Source organism: Cryptotermes secundus, unplaced genomic scaffold, assembly GCF_002891405.2.
Source record: "Cryptotermes secundus unplaced genomic scaffold, Csec_1.0 scaffold276, whole genome shotgun sequence".
Lineage (NCBI taxonomy): Eukaryota > Metazoa > Arthropoda > Insecta > Blattodea > Kalotermitidae > Cryptotermes > Cryptotermes secundus.
In genome coordinates this window covers 560,679-579,229 of record NW_019742963.1, presented here as the reverse complement: position 1 = coordinate 579,229, position 18,551 = coordinate 560,679, and the positions used below count along the sequence as shown (strand labels likewise).

General features: G+C 39.5%; 1 protein-coding gene across 2 annotated transcripts in view; it reads left to right on the top strand.

Moving 5' to 3' along the window:
• Positions 1–18,012, top strand: part of LOC111873423 — a 19,425-nt gene extending 1,413 nt beyond the window's left edge. Inside the window, exons 3-10 of one of the 2 annotated variants that reach the window (XM_023868138.2) lie at positions 3,353–3,990; positions 5,690–5,899; positions 6,030–6,278; positions 8,353–8,545; positions 11,259–11,431; positions 12,578–12,675; positions 14,395–14,656; positions 16,921–18,012. In XM_023868138.2, the coding sequence (XP_023723906.1) occupies positions 3,353–3,990; positions 5,690–5,899; positions 6,030–6,278; positions 8,353–8,545; positions 11,259–11,431; positions 12,578–12,675; positions 14,395–14,656; positions 16,921–17,535 (2,438 nt within the window). In that variant the 3' untranslated portion in view covers positions 17,536–18,012. Of the gene's footprint in view, positions 1–3,352; positions 3,991–5,689; positions 5,900–6,029; positions 6,279–8,340; positions 8,546–11,258; positions 11,432–12,577; positions 12,676–14,394; positions 14,657–16,920 lie in introns of both variants that reach the window. The other variant, XM_023868137.2, reaches the window with a different exon arrangement.
• The last annotated feature ends 539 nt before the right edge of the window (positions 18,013–18,551 follow it).

Genomic DNA, 18,551 nt, shown 5'->3' with positions numbered 1-18,551 from the left:
GGGAAACCGAAGTACTCAGAAAAAACCCGCTCCAGCACCACTTTGTCCACCACAAATCCCACTTGACCAGACCCGGTATCAAACCTGGGCTGCCGCAGTGGGAAGCCAGTGACTAACCGCTTGAGCTATGGTGCAGCTGTACAGCCTTCTTGGTTGTTATTCTTTGTAGTTCAGAAAAAGCCCAGCATTTCAGAGGAACATGGCACCTCCATCTTCAGGGCTGAAGAATAAGCCCAGCAAGAAACCAGCAATAGCAAGCTGACCCAATAGTTTTCACTCCTGAAGATGGAGGTGATATGTTCCTCTGAAATAGTTAAATGCAACTAATTATCCAGTCATCCTTCTTTCCTACACGTTTCGACCATGTACAGCCATCATCAGACGTTTATTTTGTTACATTATATGTTGAAGTTATATGTTGCGTGTGAACACAATATTTTCGAATTAAAATTAATTAATGTCTTCATGTTATTTCAGTTGTGGTCATTGTCCATTCATTTAAAAGATATTTGCCTGAGAATATTCCTCAGTGTTGGATTTATTTGTGCTCCACTCCATTTGCTGTGGGTGATATGCATGTTATTTATGCAGTTTTCCAGGATGTCAATGTAGTGTTATTATCAATATTGTTATGCATGCTTCATTGATTTGTAAGTTTCTCCATGCTGTTAGACTAGTTATATTAAGTGGTTTCTCTGTGGCCTAAGCTTGAAGCTGGCCATTCCTATATGAAGCGAATATGTAGTGTTACTTCATCTTCTTGTGTCTTCAAGGTGTACCCTGGTAATCTTCTCAGAAAATGTAAATTGTAATATTACAGTGGTCATCAATTTACGGAGCAGTTACTGTTGCACCATTCGTAACCACTTATGCTCTTGAGATCAGGTCTTTGTCCACTTATTACCTCACAGCAGCATCATTGGTCACAGTATTGCACTCACCTTTTCTCTTTTCTTAGCTGTGCTGCACTATGCTGAACTGAAAACTGAAAAACTCACAAAGTTCTGCTCCACTCATTAGCGCCACTCTAATGCACAGCACAGAGCACTGAGAACTGACTGACTCATTCACTTCTCACTTGTCTGTTCTTTTTGTAGGCATGACACCTTTGGGGACAATTTTAGAATGTTCATGGATAACCTCAGTCTTTCTTTTTAGCTGAGTAGTTTCCCAGACATTCCAGAAAGGGGGGTTTCAGTATTTCAGTTGAATGAGAGTTGCACACATTGTAGGCGATGTGATCCCACTGGGCACTGTCCCCACAATAATACATTAACAAATGAAGAGTGTGCATAGTGTAACAATTCTGGCACATTCAATCTCTTATTGTCTCTTGATTCTCAAGTCTGTGAATCCAGACTTTTGTTGCTGTCTTAACATGTAACATGCAATAGACATGTGATGAGCAGGGAGAAGGATGGATGGGCATAACGTCATGTTTGTTTTGCTTCACTGTAGGTTAAAAAGGTGAACCTATCCCTATAACAGGTTATTGAGGCCCATAGGGTTGTGAGATGTCGAGACTCCCACATTTACCATACTGTCGGCTTACAGATGGCAGCGAGGTTGTCAGCCTTACATGTTCACTGCCCTTTACCCCCAGGAAGTTTCCTGGTACTAATTTCTGTTAGAGGCTGAGTCAACCGCAGGACCATAATGAAGCTGGAAGGATTAGGTCAACTGAAAGATGCAGTGACCTCATTGGGGATCAAACTCACGTCCACTTAAGTGGACATACATTTCATTTTTCTTTGCAACTGTCTAAAACATTTTCCACTCCAGTAAATACTTATAGTTAATGAAAATCATTCAGTGGTTCTGAAATTGTTACACACAGACAGACAAACATGATGATGTTAATAGGCGTGTTCTTGCAATTTCTCATTGGGACTGCACCAGTAGACTGTCAACAGCAACGTGTTCATGATTACACTGATGCTGTCCCACGTTTCAGCTTGGCAAAATCATTTTCGACTTTACAGCGTAAGCACTGCTCTTGCTGTTGCAGTTCCAAGCTAAGGTTGCAGCATAACTGGGTCTTCTACACCTTTGTGGCAGATTTTTTGTTGTTAATATTAAAAGTGTATAATCATTGCTACTACTACTACAACTATCACCATTGCTGCTACTACTACTACTACTACTACTACTACAACCACCATGACCACCACCACTAGTAGTAGTATTCTTGCATTAGTTTTCATACCACTGTAATATACACATACTATATTATATTATAGTAAATATCAAGAAATTAGAGTGTAACATATTTTTGATGACTATACATGTTTTGGCTGGTAAAGGGCCATCGTTAGAAGTAAATGTAAAACTGTCCATGTGCTTACTTACGCATAGCTAAGCACTTATGCCATGAAGACAGAGGGGAGTAAAGGTATAGCTGCATGCATTCTTAACTTTTGCACTAGATGGAGATGAGTAGTTAGATTCATGCCCTGGCTGCATTACTCCTGGAGAAATTGCTTCCGGTACCCATCAAAAGGAAGTGAGCTCCAGAACAAACATGGATGCTCTGGAGAACAGAGAAAATTCTTTCCCCTACCAGAAATTGAATACCAATTCCACAGATATCCAGCCCATAGCCCATCACTGTACCAGCTAAGCTATCTCACCACATTTTACTGTAAACACTCAAGGTTTTCAGATAATGATTTCTTATCTTAAATGCCTTACAGTTCTTAAAAATCAAGTATAATAGTATATAATACCTATATTATCATGGTAGCACTGACCCAGAAACACTGAGAAACTTATACACATTGTAAACTTTCCATAATTCATTAAGTCTTATTAAATTTCTTGTATATATTATGGTCCATAAGAATGTTTTGTTCCGCCACATTCAGGTTCTCTGGGACTGAAATACCATTGTGTTGCTAACTCATTAGTAGTGTAGTTTATTTCTCTCTAAGATACAAGACACTAAAATTAATGAACACCTAGCCCCAACTAACATGAGTTCTGCCAAAATAAAATTCAATTTGACATGGTTTTAAAGTATGGTCAGATTTGTACTAATATCAGTTTTGTTTTGTTTTTGTTCTTTTCTTGGGGGGGGGGTGTAAACATCTTCTCCACAGTTTATCCATTGCATTACATTACATCATTTCTAATGGGAAATTTGTATATGAGTAACGTGATTTCACCTTACATTAAAATTTTCAAAAACACATCTGTTATGTTATTCATGGACTGGGAATTTTAATATAAAGTGTACCCTGATATTGTCCCTATAAGAGTCAAGCATATTGGATCATTGATTGAAAATATATTACATTGTAATTGAGTTGTATTTATTAAATATAGTGTAATTATTGTTTTAATTTCTTTGCAGAAACATGGAAAGATGTGTTAAAATTTTGCCATGAAAATCAGAGTCTGTATGTCTTACGTGAAAGTCAGAAGTTTGTTGTTGAGCTGCTGGACAGGCTTGGAGGAAAGGAGCCAGAATTGCCCACTAGCATCATGTCTCATATTTTCAGCCCCTTACTTGCTAAAGATTCTAAAATAAATGGGAAAGTAGAAGGATCTGAACCTCAGCATGTAATTTCAACATTGGAATTAGCATGCAGTATTCTTGAGGCATCTCTCACCAATTTATCACCAGTCGTGTCCGATATGATAGAGAAACTCAACTTGGAAGCTCTTGTTTGGATGTTATTAGTAAATCTTGATGGTGATCATAATGAGGAGTATGCAGGAAAAGTTTCGAAGCTTCTGACATTCATCTATTTCACCTCTGTATATCGAGAGAAGGAGGAAAATAAGATTCTGCCGACAGCAGTAAAAGCTATGGAGAAAAAAATCTTCAACTTGCTGGCATTGCATATATCGAGAAGGAGTATCAGAAACTTCATGAATATTGTGGTCCAATGCCAATTGTGCTGGCACAAGATCTCAGAATTTGTCTCAGTAAATGAACAGAGTGAGATTAAACATTTCAACTTTGATACACAACTGATAGTATTCCAGGTAAGAATTTATATTCATTTTATGGGGAAAAAAAATGAACTATGCATAGGTGAACCTCCATTTAATGGTCCTTGATTTAAGGTATTCCCTCATTTACCATTCACTTTCAAGGATCGCAAGTCTGTAAACTCGTCATACAGCCTGTATTCAAGGTTTTCCTCAGTGAGGCATTTAGATTCACTGTTTATAAAAGATGCCTTAAATAGGGGTTTCGATCTACCTAGATGACATCTCAAAAAAAGGCTGTGCCATAGCTAGGCTGTTATTTGCCGGCTTCTCAGTGTGGTTTGGGTCCAGGTCAGGTCATATGGGATTTGTGGTGAACAAAGTGACACTGGGGCAGGTTTTCACTGGGTACTTCGGTTTCCTCTGCCAGTTCTCATTCCACCAACCAGTCCATGTTCATTAGTCATCATATCATCCAAGGCTGGTACAGTAGGCAAAATAGTGACCGACATACAAAGTGAATTACCGTATTTACGCATGCATAGGCCGCAGCACAATTTTCAGACAGAAATTATAGAAAAAATAATTTTCTTGGAATATTATTTCAGGAGTAGAACACCCTGTATTACTAATTATGAATATAATTTTTTTTAAATGAAGTGTGATTTCGAATATTTCGAATATAAGCCGCACCCCAGTTTTCCTCTTGAATTTTTGGCAAAAAATGTGCGGCCTATACATGCGTAAATACGGTAAGTCTCACCCCACCCCAAGAAACTGCCTACATGAGGCATGAGATTCACAGCAGTGGCTTTGGAAATTCCTGCCTTCTGGAGTGTGACACTATGTAGTCAGTTTATTAGCAACTTACAGCTTATCAGAGAAAGCTACTGCCTCCGTCTTCAGGGTAGGATAGTAAACCAAATTTGAAAATATGGTGAGTGATGTGGTGAATGCAGTACTAGAACTGAGACCAAGAGCAAACAAATAGGGGCATTCTGTCGCTGAAAATGGCCACATCTGTGGGCAGGAAGAAGCTGAGAGCTCCCTTCCTTACATCATTGACCATTTTTTCAAGCACAGTGTACTCTTCTACCATGAAGAAGGAAGGAGAAGGTTGTTCTAAAACATTTGTACCTATTTGCCATACTTCAGAAGACAGTAATATTCATATTCACCACCCTGAAAACCTCCAGTCTCATTGCAAGCAAGACTGTTGGTCCATTTTAAAAATAATGGAGTATTGTATCATATCTCAGGCACACAACTGAAACTGAAGCATTAGAAACTTGTCAGAATGAAATGTAAGTGCGTCCTGTGTGTAGGGTTATGGCAAGTACTCATACTGTGTAAGTCAAAATCTGTGAAGTTACTAAAATGAACATTATATAATTTTCTATTTACCATGTGTTGCAGTTGGGGGTACGTGGTAGTGTAGTGGTTAAGGTACTATGCTACAAGCCGGAAGGTCACAGGTTCAAGTCCCGATGAGGTCATTGGATTTATTTCAATTGACCTAATCCTTCTGGCTGCACTAAGCCCTGGGGTTTACTCAGCCTCTAACAGAAATGAGTACCAGGAATTAATTAAATAATTTTCCTAGGGAGTGAAGTGCGGCCGGCGCGTAAGGCTGACAACCTTACTGCTGATTGTCAAGGTAATGTGGGACCCTTAACGTGTCACAACCCTATGGGCCTTCACGGCCTGTTACAGGGATAGCTTTACTTTTTACTTTTACTTTTATGTGTTGCAGTTGCTGCCAATGCTGACATGTGTCAAGACAAAGAATGTGGACAGTGAATGCCTTGAGTTGTACACTCATAAAATATTCCAGCTCACAAGTGAGGAAACGCAACGACTGGCATATTCATATCGTGACATTCTAATAGTTCAGGAGAATAAGCATCAGCTGGCCCATCAGACCATGCTGAGCATTCTTCAGATCAAGAGCATTATGAACAGGGTAAGCAGGACTGTTGAATTGGGACAGTGCATCAGAGGAAGCCAAAATATTTGAGCAGATGTGATGTTTGTCATCCTGTTGGACAGTTTTCATTTCCTGATGTCAGCCATATTTTTTGTCTTTGTTTTAGGAGTTAGCAGTGATTGCGTACCAAGCATTTATGTACAACCTGAAGGATTTTGTTTTTGAAGAACCTAATGCAGATGGTCTGACAGGGCCTGAGTTTGTAATTCAATATCCTGAGCTGCTGGGGGCTATTCTCGATGGCCTGGCTTCCCTCATTCGTTGTTTCCACATCACATGGCGGGAGAGCGTCGAGACAATTTGCCTCTTCAGCTTCACGCAACTTCTGCTGAAAAATGCCAACCTCTCACCCAAAGTATGCATGTCTCTGTATTTCAGTATTATTGTATCATAAGTAAATAGGGGCTCCACTGCCATTTGACCACTGTTTAAATGTTAATTCAGGAAAATGTCAGACACTTTTGGCATACATTTTTATCTGCCATACTGCTTTCAAACCAAGTGACAGATTCTAATGAAACTGGGTATGAACATTGTGTCAATAGAAGTTATCTGAACACTGCCACTCCCAGTGACTCAGCTGCTGGCTTACCTACCAGTCCAGCCACTTTCAAACGCATGCTAGCAGTTTTCAGTTTTCACAGTACTGTCTGATACCTCTCTCAGGGCACATCCTACCTTATGCAAGACAACTCTTTGAAGTTCAACAAGATCTCTAAGCCCCATGTAAAATTTTGTAACAAGATAGGCTGTAAATATAAATTTTATAGGCGACATTTTGGTGTATGAAGAGTTACAATATGGAAACTAAGAAACTTCAAGATTATATCTGGAGGATTCAAGTCAGACTCAGTACTGATGGAAATTGTTGGCAGAAGTGTTTATCATCAGTATATAGACTACCACATGGGTGAGCTGAGATAGCTTAGTCAGTAAAGTGAATAGCCTGCAGGCTGGATGACCAGGAGACCAGGGTTTGATTCCTGGCAGGATTAAGAGAGATTTCTCTTCTTTATAGCAACCAGACCAAGTTTACAGCCCACTCTATCCAAAGGATACCTGGGACTCTTTCCCCAGGGGTTAAAGCAGTATGGTCATCCAGCTGACCACTCACCTCCATCTAATACAGAGGTTAAGAATATGTGGAGCTATACATCCACTCCCCCATGTCTTCATAGAATGGTGTTTTGTTAAGTATAGGGACAGCTTTATCTCTTGATCTGCCATATAAATAGAGGCATTTGTTATTAAGTAAAGGAGTAATTGTAAATGAAGTTGCATTTAAGATGAAAGTGAATGTGTGTGACACATTAATGCAGCAGGATGCTGAAATACGGTATTAGTTTAAAGGAAAGTGAAAGTCATAACCTGTTTCCAGAGCTGCTTATTGTAATCTTTTCTTTAGGTTTTTGTGGCCTATAAATGTTATGTAGCTTTGGTTTTCAGGGCAAACACTGCAGTTGCCATTTTCAGAGTTAATTTACCATAAAGATGGCAACTAAAGGGAACAACAGGTTGGTCTAGCAGTAACGCTCTAGACTTATGTTTGGGATGTGTGCAGTTTGAATCATAACCACAGCACTGGCTACCTGACTGAGGTTTTTGTGGTTTACCTCAGTCCTTCCAGACAAATGTCAGGATATTATCTTCATCGGGTAGTGGCCTCCGTAGTCCAGGGGTAACGTTCCCACCTCATGACTCAAGGTACGCGGGGTCAAACCCGGCGGAGGTCGTGGAATTTTTAAGGGCAGAAAAATTCAGGGAACAAGTCCTCCGAGAGGGACTTTAAGCCGTGGGTCTCGTGTCGTAGATTTATGGCACGTAACAGATCCTCGTGTCTCTAGGAGACCTCTGAGCAAAATTAGGCAAAGTTTCCCGCCCAAGTAGTTTCCAATGCCTCCAGTAGATGGGGAAGTATTGGCTACCACTGTCAGCCTCGTTGGCTGAATGGGGCTGATAGTGAGCACCAGTACCGGTAGGGTGTGGCGACTGGTAGAATATCAAAGGGGGACGTACAATAGACTATTAGTCACAGTGCATGGGGAAACCCACCCCCTCCAATAATAATAATAATAAAATCTTCATCGGGCCACAACCACTTCTCTTTCAAAACCTTTTTCAATTCATCAGTCTTCCTGCCATTCAGCATTGTATAGTGTACCTACTGTCAGCAATCATAAAATAACCCACAGAGCAAGGTAAGGGACAGGTTTTTCCACAAACAGAGCAGCTCCAACCATGATGCTGCAATTATGCATTCATATTATAATGTTACTCACACCAGTGGTCTGTACCAACCTACATGTGGAAGTGGGACAGCATATTTCTGGCGCCCTCTTCACAGTTGTTATCACTTGAGCCACTTCAGTTTAATCGTAATTGTGTTGCAGCTCAGTTGAATCATAATTGTGTTGCAGTTGTCTGTGCAGGCATTGCAGTTGATGAAGGTAGCAATCCAGAACTTCATGCCTCCTAACCTAGCATTGCTCATGAACACACTTCAGGGCTCCACCATCGACCAAGTGGGTCCTATCTTGCAGAAACGCCTGCATGATGTGAGCTGGGATGTGCGTGACAGCGCACTAGAAGTCCTGCAAGTTGTCACAGGAATAGCAGAAATCAGTAAGCTCAGAAATTTATAACGCACTGTAAATAAATGTAAAACCTGTAAGGTATATCAAGTGCTAGTGTACGCCAAAATTACACATCTTTGAAGAACGCTGTTTTGTAGAATGTAATGTGGTGTAGTTGGGTAAAAGTTCATTGACCTGTCAGAGGAACATAGTGTCTCCATCTTCACAGGCAAAATGTAAACCAACCAAAACATTTCGTCTTATAATGCCACATTTTAATGTTCAGTGTTGTTGAAGACAGACCACCTCTGTGGCCTAGTGGTCCGTGTTCCTGGCTACAAATCCAGGGGTTCCAGGCAGTACCAGATTTTCTGAATACTGGGTCTGGAACGGGGTCCACTCAGCCTCGTGAGGATAATTGAGGAGCTGTTTCAAGGAAATAGCGGCTCTGGTCTATAAAACAGAATTTAACGGCCATGGGGATTTATTCTGGCTTTCCCACCAATATCCTGTACACATGCCTCGTCTCTCCCATTCATGCTACATGCCCTGCCCACCTCATCCTCCTTGACTTGATCATTTTAATTATACTTGGAGAAGAGTACAAGTTATGAAGCTCGTCATTATACAGTTTTCTGCAACCTCCTGTCACTTCATCTCTCTTCAGTCCAAATATTCTCCTCAACACCCTGTTCTCAAACACCCTCAGTCTGTGTTCCTTCCTTAAAGTTAGAGACTATGTTTCACACCCGTACAGAACCACAGGCAAAATTATAGTTCTGTATGTTCTAATTTTTATGTTTTTAGACAGCAGACGAGAAGACAAAAGGTTCTGAAATGCATGGTAGCAAGCATTACCAGAGTTCAATCTCCTCTTAATTTCCTCCTGAATCAGGTTCTGATTTGATATAGTCGTTTCCCAAATATGTGAACTGTGCCACATTTTCAAAACATCTGTTTCCTATCTTTACGTCATGATTCTGCCCTGCAGTTTGGTGACAAGAAAGCAACATATTCGTTTTCTCTGTGTTTTCTTCTAGACCAACTGCCTTACTAGCCTCAATTAAAGTTTGTGTGTTTTTATTTATGGTATCTACATTATCACCCAGTAGATTCACTTCATCAGCATAGGCCAACAGCTGATGTGTCCCATTTAATTTCAGTCCCACCTGGTTTCTCTGGATCTTCCTAATGGCATATTCTAAAGCAAAGTTGAAAAGGAGTGGCGATAAAGCATCTCCTTTCAGACCATTCTGGATAGGAAATTTATCAGACAAATGTTTACCTACACGGACTTTACTATACGTTTTGTTTAAACACATTTTAATCAACCTAACTAGTTTCATGGGTATCCCAAACTCTATCAGAATATTGTACAATACTTCCCTTCTAACTGAATCATAGGCTTTCTTGAAGTCTATGAATAGCTGATTTAGTGTCTCATCGTACTCCAATTTTTTCTCCAATATATGATGAATGCAAAAGATCTGATCTGTAGTTGATCTGTTATGTCAAAACCCACACTGATGATCCCCAATAATTTCATCTATATATGGACTTAACCATGAGAGAAGAATATTGCATAAAATTTTGTATGAAGTTGATAGCAGTGATATCCTTCGATAATTACTACAGTCAGTTTTATCACTCTTCTTGTGAACTAGTACATAAATAGACTCCTTCCACTGATCAGAAAATTTTTCCTTATGCCAAATAGAAGTAATTAGATTGTGGATCTTAGAATGTAGTAATTCACCTCCTGCTTGAATAAGTTCTGCCAGAATTTGATCACTACCTGGTGATTTATACCTTTTCAATTTTGCAATAGCACTTTCAACCTCAAAATGGCTGGGGTCAGGTACTAACGGCTCAGCCATATCAATTTCTGTCTGCCTAACATCACTGACCCTATGTACATTCAGTAACTGAGAGAAGAAGTTCCTCCACCTATTCAAAATGTTGTGGGAATCTGCAAGCCGATCACCATTCTCATCCTTCACTAAGTTACTGCTAGACTGGTAACCCCTCTCAAAGTCATTTATTCCTCTATACAGGTCTCTAATGTTCTTGTTCTTACTTTTCATTGCAAGCTCATCAATTTTATCTTTCAGATATTCCCTTTTTATTCCTGAAATGCTTGCTGTTTTCATGTCTTATATTGTTCAGATTATCCCCATTTAACTTGCTTGGATCCTGTAACCATTTCAATTTGGCCTGCTTTCTTTGATCTAATAATTTTGAGCATTCTTCGTCGAACCATGGCTTATGCTTCTTCGGTTCATAATAACCTAGACTCTCTTTGGCAGACATTTATATATTCTCTCTAATAGTTTCCCAAGCTTTATTAACATCCACCTCAGTGTCCAAGTTTTCCAAAGCCGTGAACCCATTTGAGATATCAACACAATACTGCTCTTTACCCTCTACCTCATTTAATTTCTTGAGATTGAACCTCTCCATATGAACTCTGTGTGTTGTTTGTTTGCTCACTGCCAGTCTTTCCCTAACCTTTGCCACCAAAGAGTATATTATCCACCTTGGCTTTGTAATTAAGTCACAGTGAATTTTCTGTGAGGAATTTTGTGGTATTATTTAGTTGAAATTCATACTTCAGAGAGTTAAAAAACATCCACTTAGGTATATATCCTCACATTTAACACTGAGTCTTCAGTAAGACATCTTCGATTTCCAGTTTTTATATTCACACATATCAAGGAATAAAACCTGACTCATGAGGTGATTGTACCGTTTTGTGTCCACAGAATTTCCAGCCTTCCAGGAGCATGTACTGGAGAATGAACTATGTCCTCTGGTGCTGGTGCTGGCAATGGATGACTCTGAGAGCTATGTGAGGGCATCAGCCATTAAGTGCTTATGCTGCATGGTGAGGGTGCAGCGCTTGTGGACAGACTGCCTTGCATCAGAGGATCTGCCAGTGAGTCCATGTGTATAGCAGAACAAGAAGCAATGCTAATATTGACCTACTGTCCTTTCAGGCACATTTGTAACCCTCACACACAAATTTTATCTCACAGGGATATTTCATCTTACATGTATGGTAAACCCTGGCTGCGCCATAGCTCAAGCGTTTAGTCACTGGCTTCCCACCACGGTGGCCCGGGTTCCATCCCAGATCTGGTCAAGTGGGATTTGTGGTGGACAAAGTGGTGCTGGGGTGGGTTTTCTCCGAGTACTTCGGTTTCCCCTGTTAATCTTCATTCCACCAAATTCTCCATCATCATAATCACCCAGGGCAGGCTACAATATGCCAGTCAGTGGCTGTTGTGCCGAGTGGACCCAGTTGGACTCCACCCCCCACTAAGCAAAATTAATTAATGGTAAACCCTCATCATCATAAATGCTGATAATAATGGATGAAACCTGGCTGTGTACAGTCATGAACTTTTAGAGATATTGATGCAAAAGGAAGGTTTTGGGGTTATGAAACTGTTTAAATAAAAAAATAACCCCAATATAAAAACCTTTATGTAATCTATGTTTATTGTGTGTACTGGGTATATATCCTATTCTGTACTTCCGTGAGTACCCCTTCACTTAGTTACAGCAGAATTTGGCGATAACAGATACCCTGTCCCCCTGCTAATCCATGTTTACAGAATTTGATAGAACTTGTTAAGATATCAAGTTATTCTTTTAAATACATTGTGCATTCCTGCATTACAGATGTTTGAGTTATGGTGTTTTACCCACACAGAAAGAAAGAAAACATGTCTATAAAACTTAAAGAATGGGCTATGTATTCTCCCTTAACAAAAATTATTGTGAATATTAATTTTTTTAAACACAAATTGTGCCTAAATTATTGTATAAGAAATGATTATTAGTTCTGAAATTCAAATTACATATGCTCATGTATTCATTATGATATGTGTATATATATATAGAATTTCTTGCCTCTTCAGGCAGAGATGTTACAGCATTATAAGGATTAAAGTAGACATAACTATTTTCTTCAATTTATGTTCGTTACAATGATTTTACTCGTACTTACTTCTGTATAAGATGAGCAGGTGGAAAAGTATTGAACCATTCATTTGCAAGTCCTCTTATGGTGTTCCAGAGCAAGATGATGACAATCCTGCAAGGCGAGAGTGAGGGCATCGTCCGTCGCGAAGCAGCTGCTCTCTTGAAAGAGATCTATGAACATCACAAGTTCTTGTAAGTTCTTGTAATTTGTAAATAAGATCTAAAAGTTTGTGCTGATGGTACATTAATACAATTATTATGTTTCTGCACATAATTCATCATCCTGCTTTTATTTAAAACACAGTGTTTCAAAGACTGGATTCCAGATTCTCTGATGGAGACAGAATCCAATCTCTGAAACGTTATGTTTTAATTAAAAAACAGGATGATAAATTATGTCCAGAAACAAAATATTTGTATCTTGTAATCTGTGTTTAAGACACATGGAGAACCTCATTTTTCAAGAAACTGAAAGGTAAAGTTGTCCTATAGATAATTAAGCACTACACCATAAAGACATATGAGGGAGCAGAAGCATAGCTCCATGGATTTTTAACTTTGGCACTAGATGGAGCTCAGTTGCCAGCTTCAGCCCTGGGAACAGGGCTTCTGGTATGCTTTGGTTAGGAATCTGGATGGGCCACACAGCTGGTCTCAACACTGGAGAAGAGAAAAATTCTTTTGGCCCAGTCAGTGATTGAACACTGATTCCTCCACGGTTAAACCCACAGCATAATCACTGTATCATCTGAGCTATCCAGGCTCCTCAGGCAAGTTAACTGTGAAATATCAGATCTTATAGCTGATCCTAGACTTGACCATCCTGACAGACATTGGACAAACAGGACATATGTTGAAAGATCGGCATAGAAGCATATTCAAGCTATAAGAATTAATAAACAAACTTCCAAATATGCTCAACATATACTTGATACAGGTCTCACATATGGTACAGCTTTCATATATATGACTTCACGGAAAAGAAGCTACAAATGAAAGACACCTTTGCAAACATACGTAATCCCATCTTCAACCTTATAATAAATAACCCTAATTAATACACCCATAAAACTACCTCCACACACCCCCATCCCAGTACCCCCCTCCATCCCTCCCAGCCAAATACCACACAAAACACAATACGCCATTATGAGGATCACTGGTGATCACTAGTTAGTCCACACTGAGCTAAGCATGATGACATACATATAACACACATACAAGGAAGCGCACAAAATAATTAACGACCGTAAGTACACGTAATAACCTAAAAGTAACTTAGTGAAGGATGAGAATGGCCATCTGCTTGCAGATTCCCACAACATTTTGAATAGGTGGAAGAACTACTTCTCTCAGTTATTGAATGTACATAGGGTCAGTGATGTTAGGCAGCTAGAAATGCACACAGCTGAGCCGTTAATACCAGATCCCAGCCCTTTTGAGGTTGAAAGTGCTATTGCAGAATCGAAAAGGTATAAATTGCCAGGCGGTGATCAAATTCCAGCAGAGGCGAAATATTACATTCTAAGATCCATAACCTCATTACTTCTATGTGGCATAACGAAAAATTGCCCAATCACTGGAAGGAATCTGTTATTGTACCAGTTCACAAGAAGGGTGATAAAACTGACTGTAATAATTATTGGGGGATATTGCTGCTATCGACTTCATACAAAATTTTATCCAATATTCTTCTCTGAAGGTTAAGTATATACATAGATGAAATTATTGGGGACCATCGTGTGGGTTTTGACATAACAGATCAACTACAGATAAGATCTTTTGCATTCATCATATATTGGAGAAAATCTGTGATTCAGTTAGGAGGTAAGTATTGTACGATATTCTGATAGAGTTTGGGATACCCATGAAACTGGTTAAGCTAATTAAAATGTGTGCATGTTGTTACAGAAAGGCAGAACTGAGTAACGTGTTCACGGCGATGGCACTTGCAGTAGTGTCAGATTTACACTGGGAAGTAAAAGTAAATGCGCTCCAGTTCTGGGAGAAGGTGATAGAGCGGCAGATGTCAGACCAGGGAATGATTGATGGCGTATTTCCATCCGTGACATTCTCTAAAGAGAATAGGAAAATAGTGCTACTGACAGAAAACGAGATCAAATTGCGACTGAACAAAGTATTGGGGGAGCTTGCACGAAACAGGTGCTTACAGGTGAGTGTAAACAAACTGTAATGCGCTTGTAGATTTCCCACATAAGTGTCTCAAAATATGATTAACTCAAATTTGTTATATGTGGTGTAAAGTCCATATAGGTAAACATTTGTCTGATAATTTTCCTATCCAGAATGGTCTAAAAAAGAGATGCTTTGTCACCACTGCTTTTCGGCTTTGCTTTAGAATATGCCATTAGGAAGGTGCAGGAAAACTAGGTGGGACTGAAATTCAATGGGACACATCAGCTCTTGGTCTGTGCTGATGATGTTAATCTGCTGGGTGAAAATATAGATTCCATAAAGAGAAACACACTAACTTTAATTGAGGCTAGGAAGGAAGTTGGTCTAGAAGTAAACACAGATAAAATGAAGAATATGTTGCTGTCTCATCACCAAACTGCAGGGCAGAATCATGACATAAAGATAGTAAACAGATGTTTTGAAAATGTGGCACAGTTCACATATTTGGGAACGATATCAAATCAGAACCTGATTCAGGCGGAAATTAAGAGGAGATTGAACTTGGGTAATGCTTGCTACCATTCATTTCAGAACCTTTTGTCTTCTCGTCTGCTGTCTAAAAACATAAAAATTAGAACATAAAAAACTATAATTTTGCCTGTGGTTCTGTGTGGGTATGAAATCTGGTCCATGGCTTTAAGGGAGGAACATAGACTGAGGGTGTTTGAGAACAGGGTGTTGAGGAGAATATTTGGACCAAAGAGAGATGAAGTGACAGGAGGTTGGAGAAAACTGCATAATGACGAGCTTCATAACTTGTACTCTTCTCCAAGTATAATTAGAATGATCAAGTCAAGGAGGATGAGATAGGCAGGGCAAGTAGCACGAATGGGGAAGAAGAGGAATGCATGTAGGATATTGGTGGGAAAGTCAAAAGGAAGGAGACCATTGGGAGGACCAAGATGTAGGTTGGTGGACAATATTAAAATGGATCTTAAAGAGATAGGATGGGATGGTATAGATTGGCTTTATCTGGCTCAGGATAGGGACGAGTGGATGGCTCTTGCGAACATGGTAATGAACCTTCAGGTTCCATAAAACACTGGGAAGTTCTTGAGTAGCTGCACAATTGGCAGCTTCTGAAGAAGAACTCAGCTCCATGAGTGAGTGGAGTGTGTAGTGAAGTAAATAGACCATTCCATCCACTTTACGGTAATGTGTTCAAGATAAAGTCTTCTTCTTATACTGATTCTTCTCCCCCTCTCCCTCCTCTTTCTTCTAGTACTTTTAGCATAATTGCCATTTTATGTAGGTTGATCAACAAAAGGTTTCCAGTCTTCTTACTACCACAATCTTTCATTTTGTTGCCAACTTTTTCCCCTTTTCTTGATGTTTCAAGTACATGCTAAATTTTCATATACTGGTCATTCCATGGGTCTCTTACCTTTAAATTTTAATTCTAAAGCCTTTACCAGTATCCTTGTTCCATCCATTCTCTTTACATGGCAGACCATAAATCATTTCAAAAGTATCAAATATAAGTACATCAGCAACATTTAGAATTTCCTTGCCCCGCTTGTAAAATGCAGAATTGGTGATATTTCAGCGAGAAACTGTTCATTTTCTCCAGATAACTTACAAATGTTCAAAATGTGCTTGTTTTGGCTGAATATAAACACTGCATTTCTGGTAAAAGTATGGACCATGATGCATTCTCTCCAGTATGTGTTTCTGCATATAATGCTCAATACATTTTTTAAATTAAATTTAAGTAAATATTTTTTGGAGAGTACTTTCTTCTGCATTTCTCCAAAATATCAGTGACTTTGTACCAGATTACACAGCACAACCCAGATGATGGTGCTCTCCATAGTCAGTGTTGTGAGAACCTCAAACTCAACTTCACCATAGTTTGTTTTACTCATGAGTTCTGCAAAATGTTTTTAATAGTTTCTAAATATAGTAAATAGCCTCTCATCATAATAAGATTTGAGGTTGTGATGATACTGAAAGTTAAGATCATGGCGTTCTGTGTTGTGACACCGTGAAGTCTTGTGATACAAATCTTTCAGATGAACATGGTGCCTCTATCTTCCAAGCAGAATATATAAGCAGCAGGTTCTTCTGGAATGTTGGTACCCACCTAGCAGACTACATAGCATCACATCCCAGGAGACTGTAACCTTAACATTAACTGTGGTGAAAACCTTCATCTCACACAACAAGCAGCATCTTAATGTGCTCAGTACATGTACTGCTCTTTTAAATATTAACTTACGTTCTTCTTGTGGGATTGTTCAGGTGCTTCTGTCAGCCCTTCAAGACCATGATCTCCAGGTTGTATACAAAGCTGCAGATATCATCATGACACTCAACAGTGTGTTGATGAGGCATCGGCTCGTGCCGGATGTGGAAACACCGAAACCTCTGCCTGATCTTGTGAGGAACTGTGTCAGACCTACAAACAGTAATTTCAGGGGCGTGTATGACTCATTTGGTTGTGAGGTAGGCACTTGTCTGACCCCTGCAAATAGAGTAAATCAGTCAAGGACAACCAACATGGACAGTGGCGAGGGTGAGATGGGCACTGTACGATCAAGACTGGCCAGTGACTCAGACCAAGTCATTGATGCAATCATTAATGAAACTGATATGAATCTACTGGCAGATGTTTACCATGATTGTCTAAATGTTGGTGGTAATGCCTCCAGTGTTAGTAGGAACTTCAATTTTGATCCAGAAGTTAATGTCAGTGCAGAAGAATTCTTGTTAGCCATCTCAAAGCTCAATCTCAGTGATATGGTGACACAGAAAGCTGACTGGCTGGAGCACTGTAGCAGTAACCTGGGTTCATTGCTAGATGACATCCTGTCCTCGCAAGCAGATACAGAATCAAATGCAATGGATTGTTACTAGAATTTCACACTACAGGAAACATAATGTTATCAAAACAGTATAATCACTTGCTCCTGTGCAAGGTTATTTAGAGCTTGCCCCTGTTGTTTGGCAGACACTATTACAGCTAGCCACTTGAACCGAACGGCACGTAAAGAGACATTAATTTGCTGTCTCTTGGATCCTTTTGCATGATACAGAGAAGTGACAATAGATGGCAATGAGCTACATTCCTTAGAAAAATATACAGTAGAATAAACCTTCCTTTGAAAGTAAATGTAACTTGAACAATTATTGACTTTTTGGACATTACTCATGGTTCTGTTTTAAAATAAAAAATAGGCTGATGGATAATGTCGGTAAAGTCCATAATTACGTAACATACCACCGTCACAAACTTTTAGTTCTTAATAACTTGTGTTTGTCTTTGAAAAGAAGAGATAGTTAAGAATAGCTCAAGTGGCTATTCACCAGCTTCCCACAGCAGCAGCCTGGGTTCAGTTTCAGGTCAAATCATATGGGGTTTGTGGTGGACAAAGTGACACTGGGGAAGGTTTTTTCAGAGTACTTCAGTTTCCCCTGCCATTTCTAATTCCAGCAACTGCTCCATATTCACTGATGCTGTCATCGGCTCTGTATACTCTCAATATTGATAGTGGCATTAAAAAACTAACAGTATTTGATCTTTGGCTCTCGTTGTGGTGAGTTGCATGTGATGCCATGTAATCTGAGAGAAGTTCAGCAAATTTTGAGTGAATATACTGCTTCCATCTTCACAGTTGAAGGATAAGCCAAGCATAGCTAGCTGCACCAGAATGTAAGTCACATTAGAACTGATGTTCAGTAGGTTCTTCTTGGTATATGGCCCCGTCTGGTGCTCATGATGAGAGTATAGCCCTAATCTTAACTGGGACATCCTCTCTGATGAGAGGACAGGTCTGTATCTTATAAGAAATCTGTCATTCCCAACTAATTTTATATAACATATGGTCTGTCCCATGCTGCTTACTGCTTTCTTATTGCTTGGCTTACTCTTT